The sequence below is a fragment of the Mastigoproctus giganteus genome, chromosome 11 (genome assembly GCF_048544385.1).
Source record: "Mastigoproctus giganteus isolate SK-2022 chromosome 11, ASM4854438v1, whole genome shotgun sequence".
In the NCBI taxonomy this organism is placed as follows: domain Eukaryota; kingdom Metazoa; phylum Arthropoda; class Arachnida; order Uropygi; family Thelyphonidae; genus Mastigoproctus; species Mastigoproctus giganteus.
In genome coordinates, this window is record NC_143585.1 from 98,905,491 (window position 1) to 98,929,197 (window position 23,707).

The window sequence follows — 23,707 nt, forward strand, 5'->3', positions numbered from 1 at the left end:
CAGGCAAAAGCCCATCTCCACCTAAATCATTTTAAACAGAAAATCTGTAAAGTGGACCTGATAAATAAAAATATAGCTAAGAAATAAGAAGACAAAAGCACAATTTTGAAAAGGAATAGGAGGGAAAAAAAAACAGGAAACAGGAAGACCATCTCCTCCTCCTCCCCCCTGCCAGGGATAGGAAAAAAGGTACCAGGCAATGGAGCTGGTAGAGATCGCCATTTGGCTACATGGCAGTGAGGCTGCATCAGTCGTAGTGTAGTCATAAGATCATGTCCGGTAGTAGAGTCACTCGTGGGATAGTGTCCCGTCCAAGTTGAATGTCTTTGTTTTTGGATCTCTATCTTCATTCAGTATATTTGTCAGTTTCACTTAAGTCTCATATTTGTTGGTACATAGGCAGGGTTTCTTGGTAGACAGCTAGTAGCTTCCACATAATTTTCATTCCGGGGTGTGTCCTAAAGGATGTTTTGATTTGTTATCTGGCTGGTCGTCTTTCACTCTTGGTGTATTGCATATAGCGTTCTCCTTCTTGAGAAGAGTTCTCGAGCGAAGTTAGTCAGGGCTCTGTATTCCTCCTCTGAATCCAGTAGGTGAAACTCTTGCCCTCTGGGGAGGTATCTTATACTCGTGATTAGAATGCACCTGAGATCCTCGTATTGCGGACAGTCGTACATGAGGTGTTCCCAGGTTTCGATCTCTCCACATGTACAGCATGGGTCCTCTACAAGGGCGAAGTCCATTAACTTTGCGTTAAAGGGGCCGTGTCCAGTTAGCAAGTATGTTGTTTGCAACCCTGGAAAGAACCAAGGAGGCGATTTTGGATAGATTTTTTCAAGTTGCGGTAAGAACTTGTGGGTGATTGCTCCTTTGGTTGTTTCTGTTCACCTGTCCTGCCACACCTGCAGCAGGTGAGACTGAAGCCGGATCTTTTCTGCCTTATGGTTGTTTGTTGGGTCTATTGTAAATTCCAAAGAAGTGGTGGTTATTCCCTTAGATAAGTAGTAGAGGAATCCTGTTCTTGCGATTTCAAGACCAAGTGGAAGTACTGCTGCTATCACCTGAAGCGCTGGGTTACTCACCGTTCTGCAGGCGCGGGTGGTAGTGAGGAGGATGGTGCGTTGAATTGCATCCAGGGTTCCCTTATTTACGACCAAGGCAGTTTTGTCATACCAGATTACTGAAGCGTATGTAATTATTGGGAGGAAGGTTGTCTTGTAGTATAAGGCTAGGGTACGCTTTTTGAGACCCCAGTCTCGCCTTGTGACCCTAGCTACCATGGCAGAGTAGTTTCTGATCTTTTGTCTTAGGAATTTGAGATGTGGTTGGAAGGATAAGTTATTGTCTAGTATGATACCCAGGTGTTTTAGTTGACTAGCAAACTTGATAGTTGGCCCATCTGGGGTGGTCGTCTCAGTTGCAGGGTTCCTTTGAGCAGCGCCGACAATGTCTTTGTCGGTGAAATTGTTAAGAAATTCTTCTTGGCCCACTGTTGGAGTATCTGCAGGGCCTGATTAGCTAGAATTTCCAATTGGGCTCTGGAGTTGCTTACACTGTCAAAATCAGGTCATTTGCGAAGGCCTGCACCCCCACTGCGCCTAGGTCCATTCTCAAAAATTCATCAAATACCAAGTTCCAGAGGAGTGGGCCCAATACAGACCCATGTGGACATCCTCTGTGTACTGTTCTTGCGATCTTTTGTATGGAGTGTTTATCTCAATTTTTCTTTGTGAGAGATAGGTTTCTATGACTTTATAGAGGTTGATGGGTACTTTAGCTTTCCTGAGTCTGCCCAAGACGCTCGGCCACCAGAGTGAGTCGAATGCCCCGGCAAAATCAATCGATATTACGAGGAAATATTTGTTGTCACATTCTTTGACCTTGTTAGTTAGGTTTCTGAGGGCTTCTGTTGTGGAGGATCCCGGTTTAAATCCAAACTGACTCCCAGCTAGGAGGCCAGCTGCTTCATAGTGTTGGGGGATTCGTTTGTGCCTTTCAAATAATTTGCTAACTACTGATAGAAGTGCGATAGGCCTGTAGGATTTCGGGCACTCTGATTTCTCAGTCGGACTCTTGATGATAAGTTTGATGTTGGCCGTTTTCCATTTTGTTGGGAATTTCCCTACCTCTAGGCATCTGTTGAACAGGGTCAATAGAAGTTGTGGTGTGAATTCTATTACTTTTTTAAGTATTTCGGGTTCTATCATGTCTGGGCTGGGACATTTTCTGTTTCTTATCCGGGCGGCAGCAGTACTGGGCTCCTCCATGGTGAAGGGGGGGCTCCATGATTTCTGTATTGTAGTTCAGGTTTTCTTGACAGAGATGATCTTGTTCCTGTAGAGTTGGGACCTCCGGTTCCTTGAATATGTCATTCAAGATATTGTCCACCGATTGTTCTCAAGTTGTTGTCATTTGACCTTATGGGGTTCGTGTGGTAGTCACTACCTCCCCCCCTAGGGAGTTTGTTGGTAATAACCCTGTAGACTGTTCCCCAAGGGTCACCATTTCCAGTTGTTGTCTTAGCTCACTAAGCGTTCCCAAGTTCGTTCCTTACTTTTCCGAATGCCGTCCGTGTATCGGTTTCTGACACGGCGAGTGATGAGTAGGGAAACGATTCCATCGATACATTAAGAAAAGGAAAACTGCTACTAATGTTTCTGTAAAGAACGTATAATGGCAGACCGCTGCTGGACGTTGCACAGCTATATTCCGGCGAAATGTACCAAGGAAATCATCCGCAAAACATTTTTAAATTGCACAAATATTTTTTTTACAAATAGTGTACTGTATTACGGTAACTATGTGCATATGTTGTTGTTATTTGGTTTTTAGGAGCATTAGCTCCGGGGATATGCGGTGGTCATTCCCTGACCTTTCCGCATCCTCCGTATTTGGTGGTGACGGGCTCGAACCCCGGTCTAATCAAGAAGCGTGTGCTACGCACTGCTACTCCTTCCCACCTGGCTACGGAGGCGCCCTATGTGTATAGAGTGCATTGGGCTTAAACTGTAAAGTGATAAAAATGTAATTTTAGTCAGTCTCGTGTGTTTTGTTATCATCAGTCGTATTAAGAAAACTTCATGTGCTAGAAGAAAACTAAGAACATAATTGAAATCAGCGCGAAAACAGGTTTGCAGAAGTGGGTTTATATTTTTTATGAAAAATAAAATTAATTTTGTTGACCAGTGTAATTCAATGGTTTTCAGTTATTATCCCATTAGACGGGTTAAATTTTTTCTTACCTTTCCACCTGGCATGAATAATTTTTCATCGTCAATGTTGGAAGTAGTCACACTTTGAGTACTACGATTACTACGGTTGCTATGACGACTGTGCACTGATCCAGGGTGGGAGGAACAGGAAACTCTTTCTGGTGAAACTCGCTGATTTTCTGCTACAGACAAGTAATCCTTCTTCTTTGATGACTGACGACTGTGACTTTTACTATCAGATATATGTATCTTCTTTAGGAAATTACCACGCAAATTAGCACCAGGAACGGACTGATCTTCACCGGATACGGATTGTAGTACTGTGCTCGGGGAATAGAAAATACAAGAAAATGCTTCCTCTACTAGTGAAGCCTGTAAGGCCCTGAGATTATTTTCAAGAAGATCGTGTGGAGAAACGCCATGTTTGTTTTTAATATAAATTTTGGCACCACTTTCTAACAAAAGTTTAACGGATGGCCAAGCGACTGTTTCTTGACAAGATGCTAAATGTAACGGAGTTACGCCATAACGATCCTGTGTGTTTGGAACTGCGCCATACTTCAGCAATAAATGCACCATGGATGTGTTGCCAGCTGCAACTGCAAGAAACAGCGGTGGTCGTATATATAGCGAATCACGTGTATATTCTTCATCGTAAGCGACTTGTCTGCCTTCAGCAGTACAATACACTGTCCGCAAACGACAATCCAAATCAGATCTCATTACAATATATGCACGTGGAGAAGAAGTAGCAGGAGAACTGCCTCCGTTACTATTGTCACTGTACGAACTAGTGGTAGAAAGAGTAAGAAACCGAGCTATTCCTGGAGTCAGAAGGTGACTGAAACGTCTTCCTCGATCCAGAGGACTGGTATTTCCTTCAGAAGCGGCTGAATAGCTTCCTCTTCTCCAATAATCGTTACATGTTACCGGAACGCCTATTTCGTTTGGATCTACGCCATACTTGAGCAATACACGAACTACGTCACCAGAATTATATTCTAATGCCATATGCAGCGCGTTAGCAAAAATAGGTGGAGACTCATGTTCTGAAGAAATGCTCTCATGGCGATCGAGACAGTCGAGAAATGTCTGACTCTTTCGAAGTAAAATTTCTACGTCCTGGCTAACGCAGTGACTCTGAGATCCATCACTAGACTTGTCTAAAAGACTGCCATGAAGATTAACAGAAAATTTATTATGATGTAATTCTAACATCCGTCTTACAAAGAGAACATCATTATGTCGAATAGCACGTTCTAACTGCTCTGCTTCGAAACTAAGATCATTTATACTGGAAGCTAAGCTCCCCCCAGTTGCAGCGCAGCCACCATCTGACACGGGTGGAGGACAGTTATCTAGGTTGGACTCTGGTGAGGCCAATGAATGACATGAGGCACTTGTTAAGGTATCCACCCCTTTGCCTGCTTCCCTATTCCCTGAGGATGCTGGAATAACAAGGGTGGGAGTGGTTTGGACGGCAGGAGCAGGAGCAATTATATTGGGTGTTACATGGCCGATACGATGGTCTTTTTCTGGGATGACCTACGAAAATATAATAAAAAAGGTAATAAAAATACAAAAGAAAAATATTCATATTTCTATGCTTAGCTAATATCAAAAGATATTATATGAGAATTTTAAAACAATGAAACCACATCAGACAATACATTCCGACAGAGCATATATACGCAGTGTAATCATTTCTGGACTCATCTTAATTGGTAACAATAACTGAAGTATTTATTTGTTCTACGTTGTTTATTAATGCACAGCGGAAATGTGTGCATAAAAATGTGGAAATGGACAGAAAGAAAACATTAAAATCAAGCAATATAAAATATTTTAATTTGACTATTCACTATTTTTTCGAGAAAGTAATAAATAAAAATAAAACTGTCAATGTTTTTAGTAATCTACACAAACCATTATAAATAAAGAAAATATCAAAATCAAGAATTATAAAAGGGTGAATGCTGTACCCTTTTAAATTACGGATACAGTATTTTCTTTCACGTAGTAACTATATCAACAACCACAGTAACTAGCTACGCAACGTGTCGGAGTTCAAAACCAAATTGGGATGTTACTTTAATCAATGTTTATTAAACAAAAATTAATAAACAATACCTTTATCGAGTGTTGACTTGGCTTCCGAAGGGTGCGGATGATTTACCTAAGCTCATTACGAATCAATTTTAACAAATACATGTGTACAGTACTTACTTGTTTAATTCGTAAATTTTGATTGGTATCGAATTTTATATTATAGGTGGCGTGTAAGGTATTTTTAAATAGATACAATTGTATTAATATTAGTACAGTGCTAATTATACTATTATATTTTTATAATTTAAGCGTTGCCATTTAGTAAATGGATAAGCACAAGTAGGTAAAAAAAAAGGGAAAGTGCAGCCATTATCAACCCACTGCAGGATAGAAGCCTCCTCAACAATTCAGGGAAATGGACCATAATCTGCCACGCTGGTCCAGCGCGGGTTGGCAGATCGGCCGTATTCAGCAGTCAGGGGCTTGAACCCCGGTCTACTCAAGGAGCGTGTGGTATGCACTCCCACTCCTGACCACTCGGCTACGGAGGCGCTGGCACAAGTAGAGTTATACCTAAAGGATTAATTTTACCGTGGGTTTCAAAAGTATTTATTCTTATCTAAATTCTTTGCAAGTTGCTACAACTGGTCTTGTTTTAACTGAAGAAAAATTACTTTATTATCTAAATTTGTTTGAAAGCAGTTATACCTTTCAAAAAGATATTCACCGCTATGGTAAAAAAAAAAAAAAAAAAAAAAAATCCGAGATAATCGATTTCCCGGTTAATCCAAAAATATAGAAGTCCCCGACATACATAATAAGAGATACGTTCCAGGACTTCTTACATAAGTCGAGTTTTACGTAACTCGGGAATAACTAATAACATATTGCTACTATATTATTATTGACACTTGTTAATGTTTGACCATTTTCATACATCATTATTTTAATTTTCTGATCCAAATCGATCGCTTTTCCTTTTGTTGGTAGATTTACTAGTTTCGCTCTCACTTATTCTCTTAGTCGACACCATGATAACGGTCAAAATGAAATTTTCTGTAAAGAACTTACAGGGTTAAGGCGAAAACTCACTGTTATCAGCCACGCGAACTCACATTTTACTAAAGCACATTTCTGGAGATCACTACCAGATAAAAACAATAAAAACAATTTGCAGTTTTCGGTTTATTGGGTTTTTCTGTTAGTGCATCTAATTATAAACGGGTAGTAAATCAATCTTATTGCAATTGCGATAATACCAATAGCTGGAATTCTGTGGGTTTTTACGTTATTACGGTGAAATGTGTGTCCCTTTAAAAAAAAAAAAATAATAATATATTTAAGAATCTTCTCTTCTTTCTTATTTTTTGTTTGTTACTCCATATCTTACTTGTGCTATTTGTGCGTGCCGTGATCGTTGTTACTGATTGCTTATTATTATTTTTTTGTTTGTTTTAAATTTTAAAATCCTAAAAAAAATTTACGTCCGAAGTTGCGTAAGTTTGGGGACTAGCTGTACCGAAAAATGTTCAGCAACCTACGTAAAAAATATAGCGATACATAAAAAACGTTACCACGCACTACTCGCGTGACCATATGATGCTTCCCTTCATTTTTTAAATCTAATAGCTTCCCTTTATTTTTGACGATGTTGCATATGGTTTTGTCGCCAACATTATAATGGTTCATTATAGATTTAACGGGTGCACCGTTTTAAGTTTTCAAACTTTTGAATTTCAAGTTTTTGTTTAACTGAAAGCGCAACTCTTTTGCGTTTACCTATCATTTTCGCGATTTCTAAACAAACAAAAAAAAAAAATATATATATATATATATATTTACTATAAAAAAAATTTCGACATCTCTGACCTAAATAACGAAACGAAATTTGTCTTTTTGCGGTGCAACAGAACACAACAATCGACGCGACACCCTAAAACAAACGAACTAAACATTTCTTCTTCTTTTTTTTTTTTTTTTTTTGAGCGGTGGGTGTGAAGCCAGCAGGGGTTGCAAGGTTACAGGCTAATCTCCCAATGACGACTTATAACGCCCGCTTCTTGTCGCTTATTTACGACTTGCAAAACATCTGTTTATACCTATTTTGTTATTACTTGAATTTTATGATTTCTGGTTGATGTTTTTTTTTTTTTTTTTTTTTTAATTTGGAGTCTTGAAGTTTCCCGGTTAACCGGATCCCAGTAAATCGAGAATCTGCTGTATATATCACCTAAAGCACCCATCAGACAACAATTCTGCATGTGTGTGGGGATAGAAGAAATACTACACGGTTGTACTCTTTGTTTAGCATTCAGACTTGTAAAGTAGTAATTAATCAGTCCAAATTAGATTTTGAACAGAATAAGAGTGGAAAACTTGCCTCTTGTCCAAATGGTAGTTCAGCATTCTGGTCTCTTGCCAAAGCTATTGGTCGCAACTTTTGCCCATCTCTATTCCGAAATCTGTCAAAACCGAATGGTACTATTGCCACTTCAACCAAAGATAAAGCTGACTTGCTAGCATCCCACTTTTCTTCCAACTCATGTATTGATGATCTTGGTAAACTACCTCATGCCATTCCCAGTACACTCCATTCAATGCCTCGTGTGGTCTTCCACCAAAAGGATGTCAGAAGCATTTTGAACAGTGTTGATTGCAAGAAAACACCAGGTCCTGATGGCATTTATTCACATCTATCTATGTTCGACTTTATACGACAGATAAACGTCGCCTTGCCGTTCCTATTTTCCAAAGTCACCGGACTTGGGCATATTCAACTTTCAAACTTCTCTCTATCATAACTGATATTGCACCCTCCTTCCATGATTTTCTAGGGCGTCATCGTCTTCTCTTCCCTTCCCTTCCCTTGTGGTATCCACTCATGTAAAATTTTAGGGCATCTCTTCATTCATGCGTACAAGATGTCCAAATCATCTCAGCCTCCTATTTTCAATTCGTTCGATGATCTTCATCTGCGTGCAAACGCCTTCTAATTTTCTTGTTCGTACCCTCTCAAACTTGGAAACTCTGGCACTTCGACGAAGTAGTCCATCTCTAGTGCTCGAAGCTTCATTTTGTCACCTTCTTTCAGTGTCTACACCGCACATCTTTAACAAAGTACCGATTCCACTAACGACTGTCCGATATGTTTTTTTGTTCTAAGGGAGATATTGTTATTCCATCATACAGTATTGAGGGCACAAATAACCTTCCTACTTTGATGAATTCGTGTGCCAACTTCCTCTTTCCCCGGTCTTTAGTTATAATACAGTAGACTGTCGAAATAACGGCACATTCGAGTTAACGGCACATTGAGATCGGATGTTTACATACACCGCAGATGTCTTGCAATTCCGAAAAAAAATAAAACGGCGTCAGGGTGTTTACTGTATTATTTAAGTTCGCCATTTTGAAAATGAATTCTGTACTGATATTAGGGATTATACCGCTGCTTTACATTTATTTTAACGCCTTACTATAGCTCCTAAAGTGAATAAACCTCATACAGAAAAGAACATTAAAACTTAATAACGAACTTAATATAATCCAAACTATTACATTAGGATTGCCCGGAAAGTTAATTCACATACCCATGTGAATTGTGTCTGTAAATTGCGTGTGTTCTCTGGTTGATGTGTCTATTTTTCTGGACGAAAAACTCCAGTTTCTGGGGGGGAAAACGTTGCTATCTACGCCTGAGACTGACTAACTCAGCGGCGCCTCCGTAGCCAGGTCCATATTTAATAAGTTCAATCTTTATGTTCCCAGGGAATGGAGATTTTTTGTTTTTCATTAACTTTGTGGGAAGGAGCAGCAGTGCATAGCACATGCTTCTTGATTAGACCGGGGTTCGAGCCTGTCACCACCAATTACAGAGGATGTGGAAAGGTCAGGGAACGACCACCGCATATCCCGGAGCAATATGGCCTTAGTTGCTAATGCTCCTAAAAACCAAATAACTAACTAACTAACTAACTAACGACTAACTCAGCCATGGAGTGAAAAAGGCCCATATACGTTCCTCGCGTCATCAACGGGTTTCGAACCCGGGCCTTTTCCACCCGGTGTGAGGAGGGCGGTGACTATACCACTGTGCTACCGCGCAGGCTAAACGTGATATAATAAAGAAAATTGAACGGGGTGTAAGCAGGTGTGTATTAATGGCAGAATATAATACAGTATTAGATCGTCAACATGTTTTAAGTTTTTTATGTGAAGTTAATAAAATTGCATTTTTAATCTCTCTATTTGTTGTTTATCCTTGTTATATATTTAATGTTATATTTAATGCATTATTTCTGAATTAAATATATATAAAATAAAACTTTCTAGATAACAGAAAAATCGAAATAACGGCACCTTGAATCCCCGAAGGTGCCGTTATTCTGTTATTCTGAAAATCTACTGTACATCCAAGATACTTGAAGAAGTCAATAGGTTTTATATGTATAGATTGTGTAACTTCGAATTTGCCTATATGCTCCGCTGTGCTTAGCAATTCTGTTTTTGTAAAATTGATATTGAGGCCCCATTGGTTATAGGTAAGATGCAGTTTTCTTAACATGGATTCCGAATCATAAACTTCTTGTGCTATGATGACCTGATCATCGGCAAAATTGAGATTCCATAAATAATTGGTACTCCTGTTATTCAATAACTGGTACTCCCATTCCACAACAGCTTCTTTTCCATTCTTGCAAGGTGCATTCCTATGAAACATTAAACAACAAAGGTGAGAAGCTACATCTTTGTCTCAGCCCCTTTGTTGGATAGATTGGGTTAGATAGAAACTTCTCAACTTTAATTAATGTCACATTATTATCGTATAATTCCCTAATCATTTCAACAAGTTCCGGATCAACTGACATCTGTTGTAGGGCTTTCCATAATTCCTTTCTTGGAATAGAGTCGTAAGCCTTTCTAGATCGATGAAGGCAAAGTAGGTATCTTTATTCCTTGCTCTTCTTTTCTCCACTAGTTGCTCCAGAATAAACAAATTGTCCACACATGAACGACCGGACCTAAATCCACTTTGTTCTTCGCTAATCTTATCTTCTACCTTCTCTCGTAATTTTAACTGAAGCGCCTTAGAATACCATAAGTGAAATTCACACTTAAGAATTGGGAATTCCCACTTAGGAAATGGATGAGATATAGCTAACTTTTTTTTCACTCCTTCGGTGTTTTTCTTAGCTGTACACATCTGTTGAACAGCTGTGTAATCATCCATTAAACTTGGTGGTCCATATTTAATAAGTTCAATCTTTATGTTCCCAGGGAATGGAGATTTGTTGTTTTTCATTAACTTTGTGCAATGTAGTACTTGATGTTTTGTAATTTCTACCTTCCCTTTATCCACTGGTGTAGGGGTAATTATGTTCTGATATTGAGGTTGCCTTTCGTTAAGGAGGTTATTATAATGATTTTTTCATGTTAGTATATCAATATAAGGTTTTTATTCTATCGAGATTCATTTGTTTTCAGTGCTCTCAAGCTCTACCAAGTTTCGGATGATTGTATTTCTCCTAACAAGTTGTCAATTTCTTGCCACCTTTTCCCCCAGGCCGCATTCTTGTATTCAGCAATTTTCCGTTTAACTGCTCTATCACACCTTTTTGTATTCTTCTCTATTTTTCTGATTTCTATTCATTAACCATTTGTTATAGGCTCTTTTCTTTTCCTTCACCAACCCGGCTACCTCCTCATTCCAGTAATACTATCCATTGGGCCTAGTGCTTCGTTAGCTGCCTTGAGTATGGCGGTTTTAATGCTATCATACAAAATATTCACCTCTTCTATTTCTCCAATGTGAGACAAATGATTCTGAAGTCTTCTCAGGTAAAGATATTTAATACTATCGTGGGATAGTAGTTCCTATTTATAAGTAATATTTTCCTGTATTACTCTATTGTCTTGAATGGTAGTATTAGATCTAATTTGATGCTTCTTCTGGTATTTTAAAAATATATCCGCAACCACCAGGTAATGATCTGAACCACAGTCGGCACCTCTCATTACACTGCTATCTTTTGTTGTCCATCCTAACTTCTGGCGGAAAATTATACAGAGAGATAGTCGCTCCCACGTATATCTATGGATATTTTTGTGTTGGAAAAAGGTGTTAAGAATATTCGGGTGGTACTGTTTGCAGAGATCGATAAGTCTCACCGTTATGATTCACAGTCTCCTCATCAAAGCGTCCCACTGCATTGTCATTCCTTTTTGATCCTATCCGTCCATTTAGATCAACTATTTGTTGATCCTTCTGAACCACATCCATTTTTTATAAAGCATATGGTTAAACTTGTCATTTTCAGCATCAGGTGCATCATCTACAGGTGCATATACGCCCAACAAAACCATTTCCTGGCCGTGTATGTTGATAATAATTTTGATACATCTTTCATTAATTTGATCTAGTTAAGACTAGAAGGATCTTAATAAATCCTTCTAGTCTTTTACCCACTGAAACACCCACACCTGTTTTGGCTCTTTCTGTTTTTCGTTTCTGATTTTTCAACCAATTTATTCACATTTTAAGTAAATTAATGAAATCTTTGCGATAAAAGAGAACTGTTTCCATGAAAACTAAGTTTGACGCCCTTGGGAGTTTTATAAAAATTATTGTTGAATTAGGTGTGGGTGAGCTCACTGTGTAAGATTGGAAAAAATCTAGAAGGGTCGTTAAGTTCTCGCTCCACTTTAAAGAAACTAAAATTAGTAATAGTAGACAGTGCATAAATCACTTGCATAATTATGAGTTCAATCAGCACTCTCATAAAAGCAGCATTTTTGATGATTCTTTTAAGAAAGGCCTTGGCCCTACAGTAAAAAATGCACAGTTTCATAGCAAATGACGGGTGGCTTCGACGTTAGAAAAATTGTCAATCGTATTAACGGGGATAGATTATAGTAATAATATTAGCCATATAGTGAAGGAAGCCACAGGCTTTTGCTGCATTAACAAAAAAACATCAACCAAGTAGATAAGAAAACACAAATTAAAAGCGTCCCCCCTGACACAGGTAAGTATCCAGTTGACCTTTGAATTTATTCAAACTGTCAGCCTCAACTAACTGAAAGGGCAACTTGTTCTAGCTATCAACGGCTCGCTGGAAAAAGAAAACTTCCTACAATCTAATCTAAATCTCAAGCCCTGCAATTTGAATTTATGACCCCTAGTTCTGAAATGAATTCCACCTTCATTCGTTTTACTAATCCCTCAATCTTATAAACCTTATAAACCTCAATCAGGTCACCTCTGAGGTGCCTGGTTGCCAAGCTCTGTAGCTTATAAAATCGGAGTCTTTCTTCATACGGTCGTCATTCTGCCGACTTCACCATTCGAGTTGTCCGTCTTTGGACCCTTTCAAGAAGCTCCGTGTCTTTTTTTCAAATGAGGTCTCCATACTTGAACACAGTATTCCAAATTATTATTATTATTATTATTAGTGTTCTTTTTTGATGATTCTAGGGTTTCCCCTATTCGCCGCTTTGTCATCTTGTGGTAAGCACCATCGCAGGCCGTTTGCGTGTAGTTGCAATATGTGAAGGTGCAATGTTTTTTTTTTGTTGCGTTGGGTGGCCAGCGTCAGGCGATTTAGCAACCAGGGGGCGACAAACACGAGTTTGACTACCCCCTGTCTCACATCTCTAGCTGCACAGAAGCAGGCCAGATTCATCTTTTAGCTCCTTCTGGGCGTCCCCAGAACTGATGGTCTGGGGAAGCCCGTGGAAATATAGGAAAGGAGAGTGGATGTATAGCAAGAAGAAAATTGGAAAGGAGGTATTGGGGGGAATATAGTGATAGAAAGATGGAGATGATAGTTAAAGGCATTCCCATTGAAGTAGGAAGGAGGAGTGTTTAGTTAAAGTGATAAAGTAGAGCACTTAACAGAAGGTTGAAGAGTCCCACCTCTCAGTAGGGGTCAGTAGGGGTCAGTAGGCAACATAGGCCCCACCTCTCAGTAGGAATCAGTAGGCAGCAAGGGTTCCATCCTAGGTGGGAGTCAGCAGCAAATATCCCACACCTTGGTTGGGACAGCAGCAAAGATACCGTCCCTCAGAAAGGGGCAGCAGCAAAGATTCACCCCTCAGTGTGGGTTAGCAGGCAGTGAAGATCCCACCCACCCCAGGTGGGGATTAGCAAACAGCAAAGATCCACCTCCAGAGGGGGGGGGTCAGCAGGGAAGATACCACCCCAGTTGGGAGGTCAGAGCTTAGGTCCTGTTCCAGGCTGTGGACAACACAGAGGATCCCATCCTCGGAAGATCAGGGTCTGCAGTGTTTTCTGCCAAGGTGTGGTACTGTAGGTCAAGTGGATATCACTATGAATGAAGTTAGGTAAGTCACAGTTGAAGGATTGGTCCCATTAATGTGTCTCAATCTGATCTTGTTAGAGTTTACATGTCAGGATGTCATTGGCGCTGTCCTTGAGTAATAGTTGTCCTACGCTTGAATAGTTAGCCTGAGTTGCAATTAATTCCGGTGCTTCAAATGTGGTCTTACAATTGTTTTATGACTTCCCTATCTCTACAGGATAGCGTTCAATAAATCATTGATAAGACACCATGAGCTTTCCTCGCTGCCTGTTTACACTATTCAGAAAACTTGATATCTCCTCCACTGTTTTTATTCAATCCCACCAATATATAATTTATTTGTGGGCTGATATTCCCCAAGTTTAGCACTTTGCATTTAGCAGCATTAAAACATAGCTGCCACTTCTCTGACCATCTCTGAAGTTTGTGCAAGTCATCCTGAAGGAGCTCTGCTTGGCACTGATCATTAACGACTCTGCCAATCATTACGTCATCTGTAAATTTTGTCATCACGAAACAACAGCGGTCCAAGAACGTTACACCAATCCGAAGAATATCCATTAATCACAACTTTCTGCCCTGCAGCCACCCAGCAATCCATCTTAAAATCTTACCAGTAATCCCAACCTGTTCAAGCTTATACAGTAACTCTAATATGGAACTGAGTCAAATGCTTTGCTAAAATCGAAACAAATTATATTCGAATTATCCCTAAGTCCAGCTCATAACTAAAAGTGTCAAAACAGTCTACTAAGTTAGTTAAGCATGATTTATCCTTAAAAAGCCATGTTGTGTGTCCTTCAGAATGACACATCCATCTAAATGTTCCTGAATTGCACTCAATCACTGTCTCTAAGATTTTTTCCTACCACTGAAGTCAGACTAAGTCTGTAGTTACCAAATTCACTCTTAGAACCACTTTTATGTATTGACACTTCTCCAATCCAAAGGAATCTCCCCTGAGTCCAAAGATGTCATCCTAATTAACCTCAATGGTTCAATAAACTCCCTCAATACTCTGCCTAAAATACTCAAAAGTTCAAAAAATTCAAAATACTCAAAAGTTCAATACACTCCCTCAAAACTATTACAGACCACTCTTCCCGCATTCTTTCTCTTACCCTGGATTGGGTGAGCTCCCCAACCCAGAGGTTCCCGAATTGCTTCACCCCTCTCCTTCTTACTCTATTAGAGGATTTCTTTATTCATCCTGCTTTCCACTACTATCACTCTCACTCTACTCCTATCTCCCCACTCACTTTCTCTTTTTTTTTTTAACTTGGCCTCTTGTGTCAGGAAGCTCAGGAGACCCTCGCAGAGACCAGCCAGAGAACTATGGACTGCTTGGCTTACCTCCTAGTGGTGGTGGTGGCAGGCAACGCAGAGTCCTATTAGGAGCCCTGCAGCCAAGAGCCAGAAGAACAACAACAGAACCCGACACTTCTCTAATACAAAACACCATACTTCCATAAATGAATGGGGCAGTAACTTCCATAAAAGTATGGGGCAGTAACAGTAACCATTCTGCTGGAAAGGTAGATTTGTTTGTTTGTTTGTTTGTTGTTTGTTATTCGATTTTTAGGAGCATTAGCAACTAAGGCCATATTGCTCCGGAAATATGCGGTGGTCATTCCCTTGACCTTTCCGCATCCTCCGTATTTGGTGGTGACGGGCTCGAACCCCGGTCTAATCAAGAAGCGTGTGCTACGCACTGCTGCTCCTTCCCACCTGGTTACGGAGGCGCCTCCGGTAGGTTTGTAATGAGCGATACCAATTGCTTGGAATACTTGTTTTCCCTAGCCTACCGAGGACGCTTGGCCACCAGTGACTCAAACGCCCCAGCAAAATCAATGGTTACGACAACAAGAAATATCTTCTGGTCCCATACTGCAAAGTCACTCGACCTATTCATTGGGGCTGCCAACAGGGCTCCGTACTAGGGCCACTACTGTGGAACCTTGCCCTGGACAGCTTCCTGGTCCTAAAACTTGATGGGGTTGATACCCAAGCATATGCGGATGTCCTTGTCCTTATGCTCCCGGCGGATAACAGACCTTAAACGAAAACAACCGCAAATCAAGATATTCAAACATTACAGAAATGGGTCAGTCTAAATCAGCTGCGAATCTCTTCAACAAAAACATACTCAATACTCCTAAAAGGCTCCCTCGACATACGTAGGACACAAACAATTAATATACAGAATACAACAATAAAATTAGTAAACGAGCTGAAGTATCTCGGACTTATTCTTGACAAGAATCTATCTTTCCAGCATCTTGTCTACATTCAAACAAAAATAAAGTACTCGACACTCATTGCCAGAGTTGCCCGGAAAAACTGGGGCCTAAAGAAGAAGACACTCTCACTCTTCTATAAAGCCATATTCGTCCCGGCCATCTCATACGCTGCAGGTGTCTCGTTTAAAAAAGCAACCATAGCAGTCAACTAGAAAAAAACTAGAGACGATACAGAATCCTGAAATTCATACCAGACATCCTGGAATTTTACCCAGGCAACCACCCTGGTTCTCACCGGGCCTCTTAACTACGTTTCTGCTCACGGGGCATGGTTCATTTAACACGAAACTGCTTACCTTCGGTATTGTAGGATCACTACTATGCCACTGTGGTCAGGAACAAACCTGGAAACATCTGATGCACGACTGCCTGCTGTTCGAAGACCTTCACTGCCATCTCATCATGAGAATTCACTTCAACCCAAAAGACCGGGAGCACCTCATGCTGATGAGGATGTTCACCAGGCTAAGGACCATACCGCGACCACCCTAGAGTCTACTGCACAATCCCGAATAAAGCAAAGGACACATACTGTATATCCACAAATGAAGCACGAATACCATCAACTGGAACAAAGTGCCCTTAAAGCCTGAAAATCAAGAGACACATGGACAGGATCACGAGCCCACGAAACGCAACTGACTATGGACCAAACGGATACCAAACCAAAGCCAACATGCCATACCTACAAGTTGGCGACTGGAGCCACTGCCTGTTTCAGGCCTCCCACAGAGAGAAACACATATGCCTAGACGGGATTACTGTCCCATGAACGACAAACCCAAAATGACACCTCATCCTGATTGGACTGAAAGTGACCTGAATAACTCACCAAACAATACAGACCAAAACTGGTGCTAACTGGACGGGATATAACCCATGAACGACCACATCACTAGCCTGAACCCAGCTGGGTTTGGTCAGGGCCCACCTGACGAAGGGCAGTGCTGCTGCCTGGCACCAATTTGGCGATCTGAGTTGGGTGCTCTAACCCAACTCCCCCTTTTAATCTCGCCCTGGGGAGCGGTGACGTCTTCCTGCCTCCTCCCCTCCTCGCCACTCCCTTTTCCTACTCCCAGTGGGGCATGGGCATGCCCCACAAACATACCTGGGGTCACCATCCCTATTTACCCCATACTTCTGAATTTTCCCCCCAGCCTTCAGTCTCCCCACTCTCTCTCTATACATCCAAATTCTAAATTCAATGTTCCAACTGGGAATCATTTCGGCTTCTGACCCCATAAATCGCGTGTTTGCTTTTTTTTTTTTAATTATTATTTTTTTTTTTAAATGTAGGTCCTAGCCACTGAAATCTCAGGATATTAGGTGGCAGGACCTGCCAGAGTGCTTCTCTAAAAATACTGGTGTACCTGGTCTACCTCCATGGGGTTTAGTGTGGGCAACGTTGGGCCTCAGCAGGAGTCCAGCGGCTAAATAAGTCGGCCATAGGCCTGACGTAGCCGAGTGATAAGGAGCGCGAGTGCAGTAGCACACCCTCTTTGAGTGGACCGGGATTCAAGCCCCTGACTACTAAATACTATTAACAATTTGTATTGATTGATTTATTGTAAGCTCCACTGAACTGGTGTTCGTGCCGGAGTATAAACATGGACATTTTTTTTAAATGGCCAGATGAACAACGGTACACGACACTACACCCAACAATATCCATTGGCTTTTAAATCTCTGGCCTTGACAGCGTACTGTAACACTCGACAATGTAGACTTACGCGGAGATGGGGGAAACCCCTGGTGCCGTTAGACCCTAAACACACTATACACTTCCATAAATTATGGAAATCGAAGTAAATTAAAGTCAGAGGCCGAAGAACATGAGGAAAAAGACCAACAGAATTCTAATTTATCGGAAGGCGAGAAAAGACCCAAAAAAGGCAAAAGAAGAAGAGAAATGATATAATAACCTCAAATCCTTAATACCGTTATAACAAATACTGAAGGCTCTTTAAACTGGACCAATACTGTAAATTAAATACCAGACAGACTCTTCCCGCAGGACGACCCAACTCTTGAATCCCCTGTGCAGGCTGAAATCAGAAATTTAAATGTCGTATTTCACTCCCACTTCAACGTTGCCTTTCTCATATTATGAATTAAAATCTGCAGTTAATTCAATGGAAAAGGACAAATGTCTTGGACTAGCTCTACTGGAATGTATTTTTCTTAAATGTTTCTATGAGCTACGACCAAATCACATCCTTTTTCTCTTTAACAAATGCTTAGTAACTTTCCTGTTATCTGGAAGTTAGCTCTACTCAAAATTTTACCAAAACAAGGAAACCTCAGCAGGAGCCAAAATCTTACAGGCCAATTGCATTGCTTTCTCACTTAGAAAAACTACTTGAATATTTAATGTCTCAGAATTAATTCACTGCTTGCGGAGCCCAATTTAAATTCATCCCTTCAATATGGCTTTACACCAAGCCGGGGTTGTGAAGATGCACTGTTTCAAATGAAAAAGTACATAGATAAATCTACATTTAAATATACTCTTAATTTTATTTATAGATTTCAAAGGTGCTTTCGATACACTATGGTGGGGAGTGTCCTTCATTGTCTTAGAGTTGCAAATTGCCCACCAGTCTGTATCCAGACATATTACTCGTGGCTACCCCCAGGGGTCTATTATTGGATCCCAAGTGTGGAACTTAGTCCTAAATAATTGGCTTCTCCTCAATGATGACCTGACAAATATAAATGCAATAGCTTACGTCGACGATGTACCCATCCTTGTTCGCGGAAATTCCAGAAGGGATCTAGAAACTTCTTCAAATAATATTCTCTCCAGACTATCTGACTGGGCCACTCAAAACAAGCTCACAGTTTCAGTGACAAAAACAAAAATGACGACTTAAGGAAAGAAAAATTATGGTTGGCCTCCAGCAATAAAATATCAAGAAAATTCGCTTCCTCTAGTGTCCACGCAAACACCTTAGTGTTCTCCAAGATGGCCGTCTAGCCTACTCTTCACAATTACAGCATCTCTTTAAAAAGATTAAGAACTTTATATAAATGCTCTTCAGAATTTTTAGGAAAGAATGGGAACTAAAAAACAATACTCTCCGTATCTTGTATGTTACTGTCTTTATCCAAATTTTATCATATGCCTCCTGTATTTGGTTTCAAAGAACCAGTCGTCTAACTATAAAATTTCAACTGTAAACTATACAAAGTGATTTTTTCTCTTGGCATTGCTTCGAACATGCCGTAACGGGTGTAGAAATTCGGCAGATTTACTGCAAAGTTTACGAAAACAGTTCAGCGAACAGTTCGGCCTCAGTTATCCCTAATCACATTTACGTTATGACAGCCATACGAGTATTACCATGTTTAAAGTTAACTTTACTGGAATTTTGGATGAATAAATTATTAAAATGCACCACTTTACATTTTATAGCTTTGTATTACTTACTTGGGAAGGAAGTTGAATGATCAGCATAGATGTAAATATGAAAACATAAGCGACATCCGAAAAAGTGGTATCATGCAAACAGACATAACGTTTACAACACAACTTTTTTAACTTATTAAAATGAAAACTCTACATATCCAATGTAAAAATGTTTTACCTCTACTGTAATAGATGTCTGAATATTTTTACTAAAAATTTAATTAAAATCGTATAATATTTATTTCATGAAATGCTTACCTTAATAAACTTTGTTCCCAATTCCTTTTGATTATAAGAAACAACAACTGCGTCTTGTTCTCCTGAGATATCTAAAACCGCTTTCTCTTCTGAAGAAGATGCTTCTTTGATGCATGCTTCAGCAGAATTTCCCGAAGGTATCCGCACTCTTCCAGCTGATTTCATTACTGTTGTACAGATAAATCCTTCAATGAGCACGTCATATCTTTATATGCCTATGGAAACGATTACTTTCCTGTAACTGAGAACAAATATAAATTAATTCTACATTTTGTGTTAATACAGAAATATTGAAAACAAATTCGCAAAATATAAATTATATAAATTGAATTAAATTGTTGAAAATAAAGTGGGTCCTATTTTTTATTATACACGATCATTTGATAGGTTGACAGACCCTGTTAATGTTAACTGAACTGCACCTTAAGTAAGCGGGTTTCTATAATGTATAAATGAGGCGGGTGGCACTGAGTTTTTCACACATTCCTAGGAATGTATGTTTGGTTTTTTTTTTTTTTTTTGTTATTAGGAGCATTAGCAACTAAAGTCATATTGCTCCGGGATATGCGGTGGTCATTCCCTGACCTTTCCGCATCCTCCGTATTTGGTGGCGACGGGCTCGAACCCCGATCTAATCAAGAAGTGTGTGCTACGCACTGCTGCTCCTTCCCACCTGGCTCTGGAGGCGCCTCTAGGAATGTATGCCTTCAGTTCTGTTTAAGGTGGTCGAAGAATGCTCTGTAAATAGTTTACATAATATCATATACACAGTCAGAGAGCGCATTTTTTGATTGAACGTTTCTTCAGCACGAAGTTATATGTGGCTCTTGAAGAGAATTCGTTGGACAATTTCTTAATAAACAGCCTCTACATCAAGAAATTTCGAGTTTGGAATAGTTGAAAACAAGAAGCACGAGATAAAAAGGATGATACTGTCAAATGATACTTTAGAAGGCGGAATAGCAACAAAAGTGCAATCTCCGTGCAGCCAAAACGAAGACTCCAAGATGGCATGGCAATACAATTCGGCTCGTTACGCTCTAAGACGATACATAACTTTAACCACATAATGACGGAAAACTATTAGGTTACTGCAACTGGTTTACATGCTACATTCGCCGCGAAGATCTGAAATTTTGAATGAGCCGTTTTTACAGACGAGGCGCGGTTCCACCAGAGTGGGTATGTCAACAGCCAGAACTAGGATCTGTAGGGGTGGCCTGATTACATATTGTGAAACGGAGGGGAGCTGAGGTGGCTAAAAAGCCCCAAGAATATTTTGTTTTTTATTCTATAGTTGTACTATCAACATATGATGACGCCTGTAAAAGTTACCAATGTGGATATTACGAACGTCTCTGAAGAAAATTTCTGTGTGTGCCACAGTCACATCCTCCCTACTTCTGATTTGCCACTTTGTGATTTCTCGGTCTTTTCTAAACTGAAAGCTCAAATTAAAGGAGGAAAAACATGGATGATATTACTAAGAACAGAAGAATACCGAGAGCCATTCCCAAAAAGATTTCCAACTTCAGTAAGATATATATATATTTCTTTCTTGTTAGTTGTTGGCGCATCAGCTTCTATGGCCATAATGCACCCCCCATAGTTTTTGCATTTTACTTTGATCCAAGCCCAAGGCGGGAATCGAACCTGCGGCCTTTGGGTTGCCAGGTATGCACTTTACTTACCTGGCTAGCCCGGTCGACTCAGTAAGATGCTGCATCGCTAGAATGAATCGCAAGGCGATAGCAAAGGAAATCATTCCTACAGAGTAATTAATAATAATTCTGTTGCTGCGTTACTGAATCGGTCTCAAAACGTTTTGCTAAACGGTCGTAAAATATTCTCTTTAAGGCAGATGACTTGCATAATTAACTCATGCAAACACTTTAGCAGAGTGCTTTGATATGTATAAAAAAAAAGAAATATTCGTACAGAAAAGTTGCAGCCGCCAAAAACGCTGCAGATAAAGATTTACATTACATTGAGCAATATGATGCGGATTTTATAATATTACCGACATAGATTTTAGTTCATTCTGATTACAGTACATTATGAAAGGATAAATTACTTGTTCTTACTATTCAGACATTATTACTATTTAGTATGGAATATCAGCGTTTCTCGCGGCTGTACAGGAATCATATTTACAGCCTTGTGCTCGTTTATGGGACTATTCTACTACGTCATTCTATCTCATTCTTCTGCCATTGAAAACAGTGGTGGTGTTTTAATAAACTGCTTATTAAACTTCATATAATTAATGAAGTGTTTTCTTAAACATTGCAAAGCACCTAGCTACAGCTGAAACGATTTATAATGGAAAATATTGCTAATAGCAAAAATATATTAAGGCCTTTAGTTCAACTTGATAAATTATCTTAATGCAGTTAAATCTGTTTCCTACTATATTATCAGTAAAACGATATCAGAAAGCTACTGAGCACTTCAACTATTGCATAATGACAAATTTATTATATTAAATGGATCGTGCAAGTAACTAAGTGATGATTAGAAAATTACAGTGGTTATACACAATCTGATACTTGAATTCATTACACAAAGTATTTACTAGGGTAGCAAGACATCACTTCAATAACAAAACATCACCAGTTCAATTAACCAAGACACTGACGAAACTATTTAATTTATATATTTCAACATGACAATCTATAATTGCATTCGTAGAGCACGGCTAATTTGCACTAAGCATTAAGAACTTGATTAACTATCCAATATTTGAAAGACAGCAATTTCCTAATTAGTGCAATGGGATACAGAACTAGTCCAATATGGATAATTCAACTTGTCCTCTGATTAATAGTACATACTCGGCACTCAATGTGAATCTAAAAAAATATATATTCACCGCACACATTTCGATTTATTATTATAATATTATTTCTCCCTGATTAGGGCGCCTCCGTAGCCAGGTGGGAAGGAGCAGCAGTGCGTAGCACACGCTTCTTGATTAGACCGGGGTTCGAGCCTGTCACCACCAAATATGGAGAATGCGGAAAGGTCAGGGAATGACCACCGCATATCCCGGAGCAATATTGCCTTAGTTGCTAATGCTCCTAAAAACCAAATAACAAACAAACACCCTGATTAGGAGTTCCACATCGTGAGGGGTATTGCTACCAAGTACACAGGGTAGTTGTTGCTATGTCTGGTGTTACTGTTGGTCGAGGAACTCTCTGATTATCCTACAGGTGTTCAGCATTGCGATTTTCTGGACTTCCTTATAGGTGTTCGCTGGGAGACCTATTGCTGCTAGGCTGTTAAGTAGAATCTTTGGCACCATACCGTTGCATATGCTATATCTCTTTGATCTCCTGTCTTAGGTTCGTGTACTTCCTGATTTTTTCCCCATGGGTTGCCAGTGTTGGGTACCGCTCTGTCAATCAGATAGGTAGCCTTTTCCTGCTTGTGCACAAGGGTTATGTCCGGTCTGTTGTGTGGTATTGTCCTATCCGTTATTATGGAGCGGTCCCAGTACAGCTTGTCGGTTGGGGTCTCTAGTACTGCCTGGGGTTTGTACTTGTAGTAAGGTACACTTTCTTCGATTAACTGGTATTTCCTTGCTAGCTTCTGATGTATTATCCTGGCTACCTAGTTGTATCTATGAGTGTACTAAGTCTGGGCGATCACCTTGCATCCCGTGATGTGTTGGATTGTTTCTGAGGCCAGGTGTCGTCGTCGATATGTGTCATCGAACACTCCGCACTCCTTGGCGATGTATTTTCTATAGTTTCTGGTGTTGATTACCTGGTCTTGGATAGCGAGCATGAATCCTTCAGTCTCGGGGAAGAGCGTCCTGCTCGTGAGCCATGCATTGGAAGAAATTTTATCTATGTGATCTTGATGGAGATCATTGCAGTGTCTGTCATGGTGTGTCTTCTCTGCCCATCTTTCTAGTTTCGTTTGCCTCGTGGTTGGGGGGGGTCTCCTCGCTTAGTCTGAATGGGGTATACCGCTTGTCTATCTTATGGCCTGCTGGAGTACTTCTGCGTGTTTCTGGAAGTAATCCTTCAGGTTAACTATCGCTGTCTTCTGTTGCTCAATTAGATCTACCAGGCCCCTCCCTCCTTCTTCCCGGGCAATTGTCAGTCTCTCCACCGCTGATTTCGGGTGGTGTTGCGGGCTCTCGGTCAT

At 40.1% G+C, this 23,707-nt stretch overlaps 1 protein-coding gene across 1 annotated transcript in view; it reads right to left on the minus strand.

The window, feature by feature from the left end:
• The window catches only part of LOC150078287 (uncharacterized), a 910,840-nt gene that overhangs the window by 791,703 nt on the left and 95,430 nt on the right, over positions 1-23,707 (minus strand). The window contains 2 exon segments of the mRNA XM_090384522.1: positions 3,243-4,757; positions 19,550-19,790. Of these exon segments, the coding sequence (XP_090240648.1) occupies positions 3,243-4,757; positions 19,550-19,714 (1,680 nt within the window). The 5' untranslated portion in view covers positions 19,715-19,790.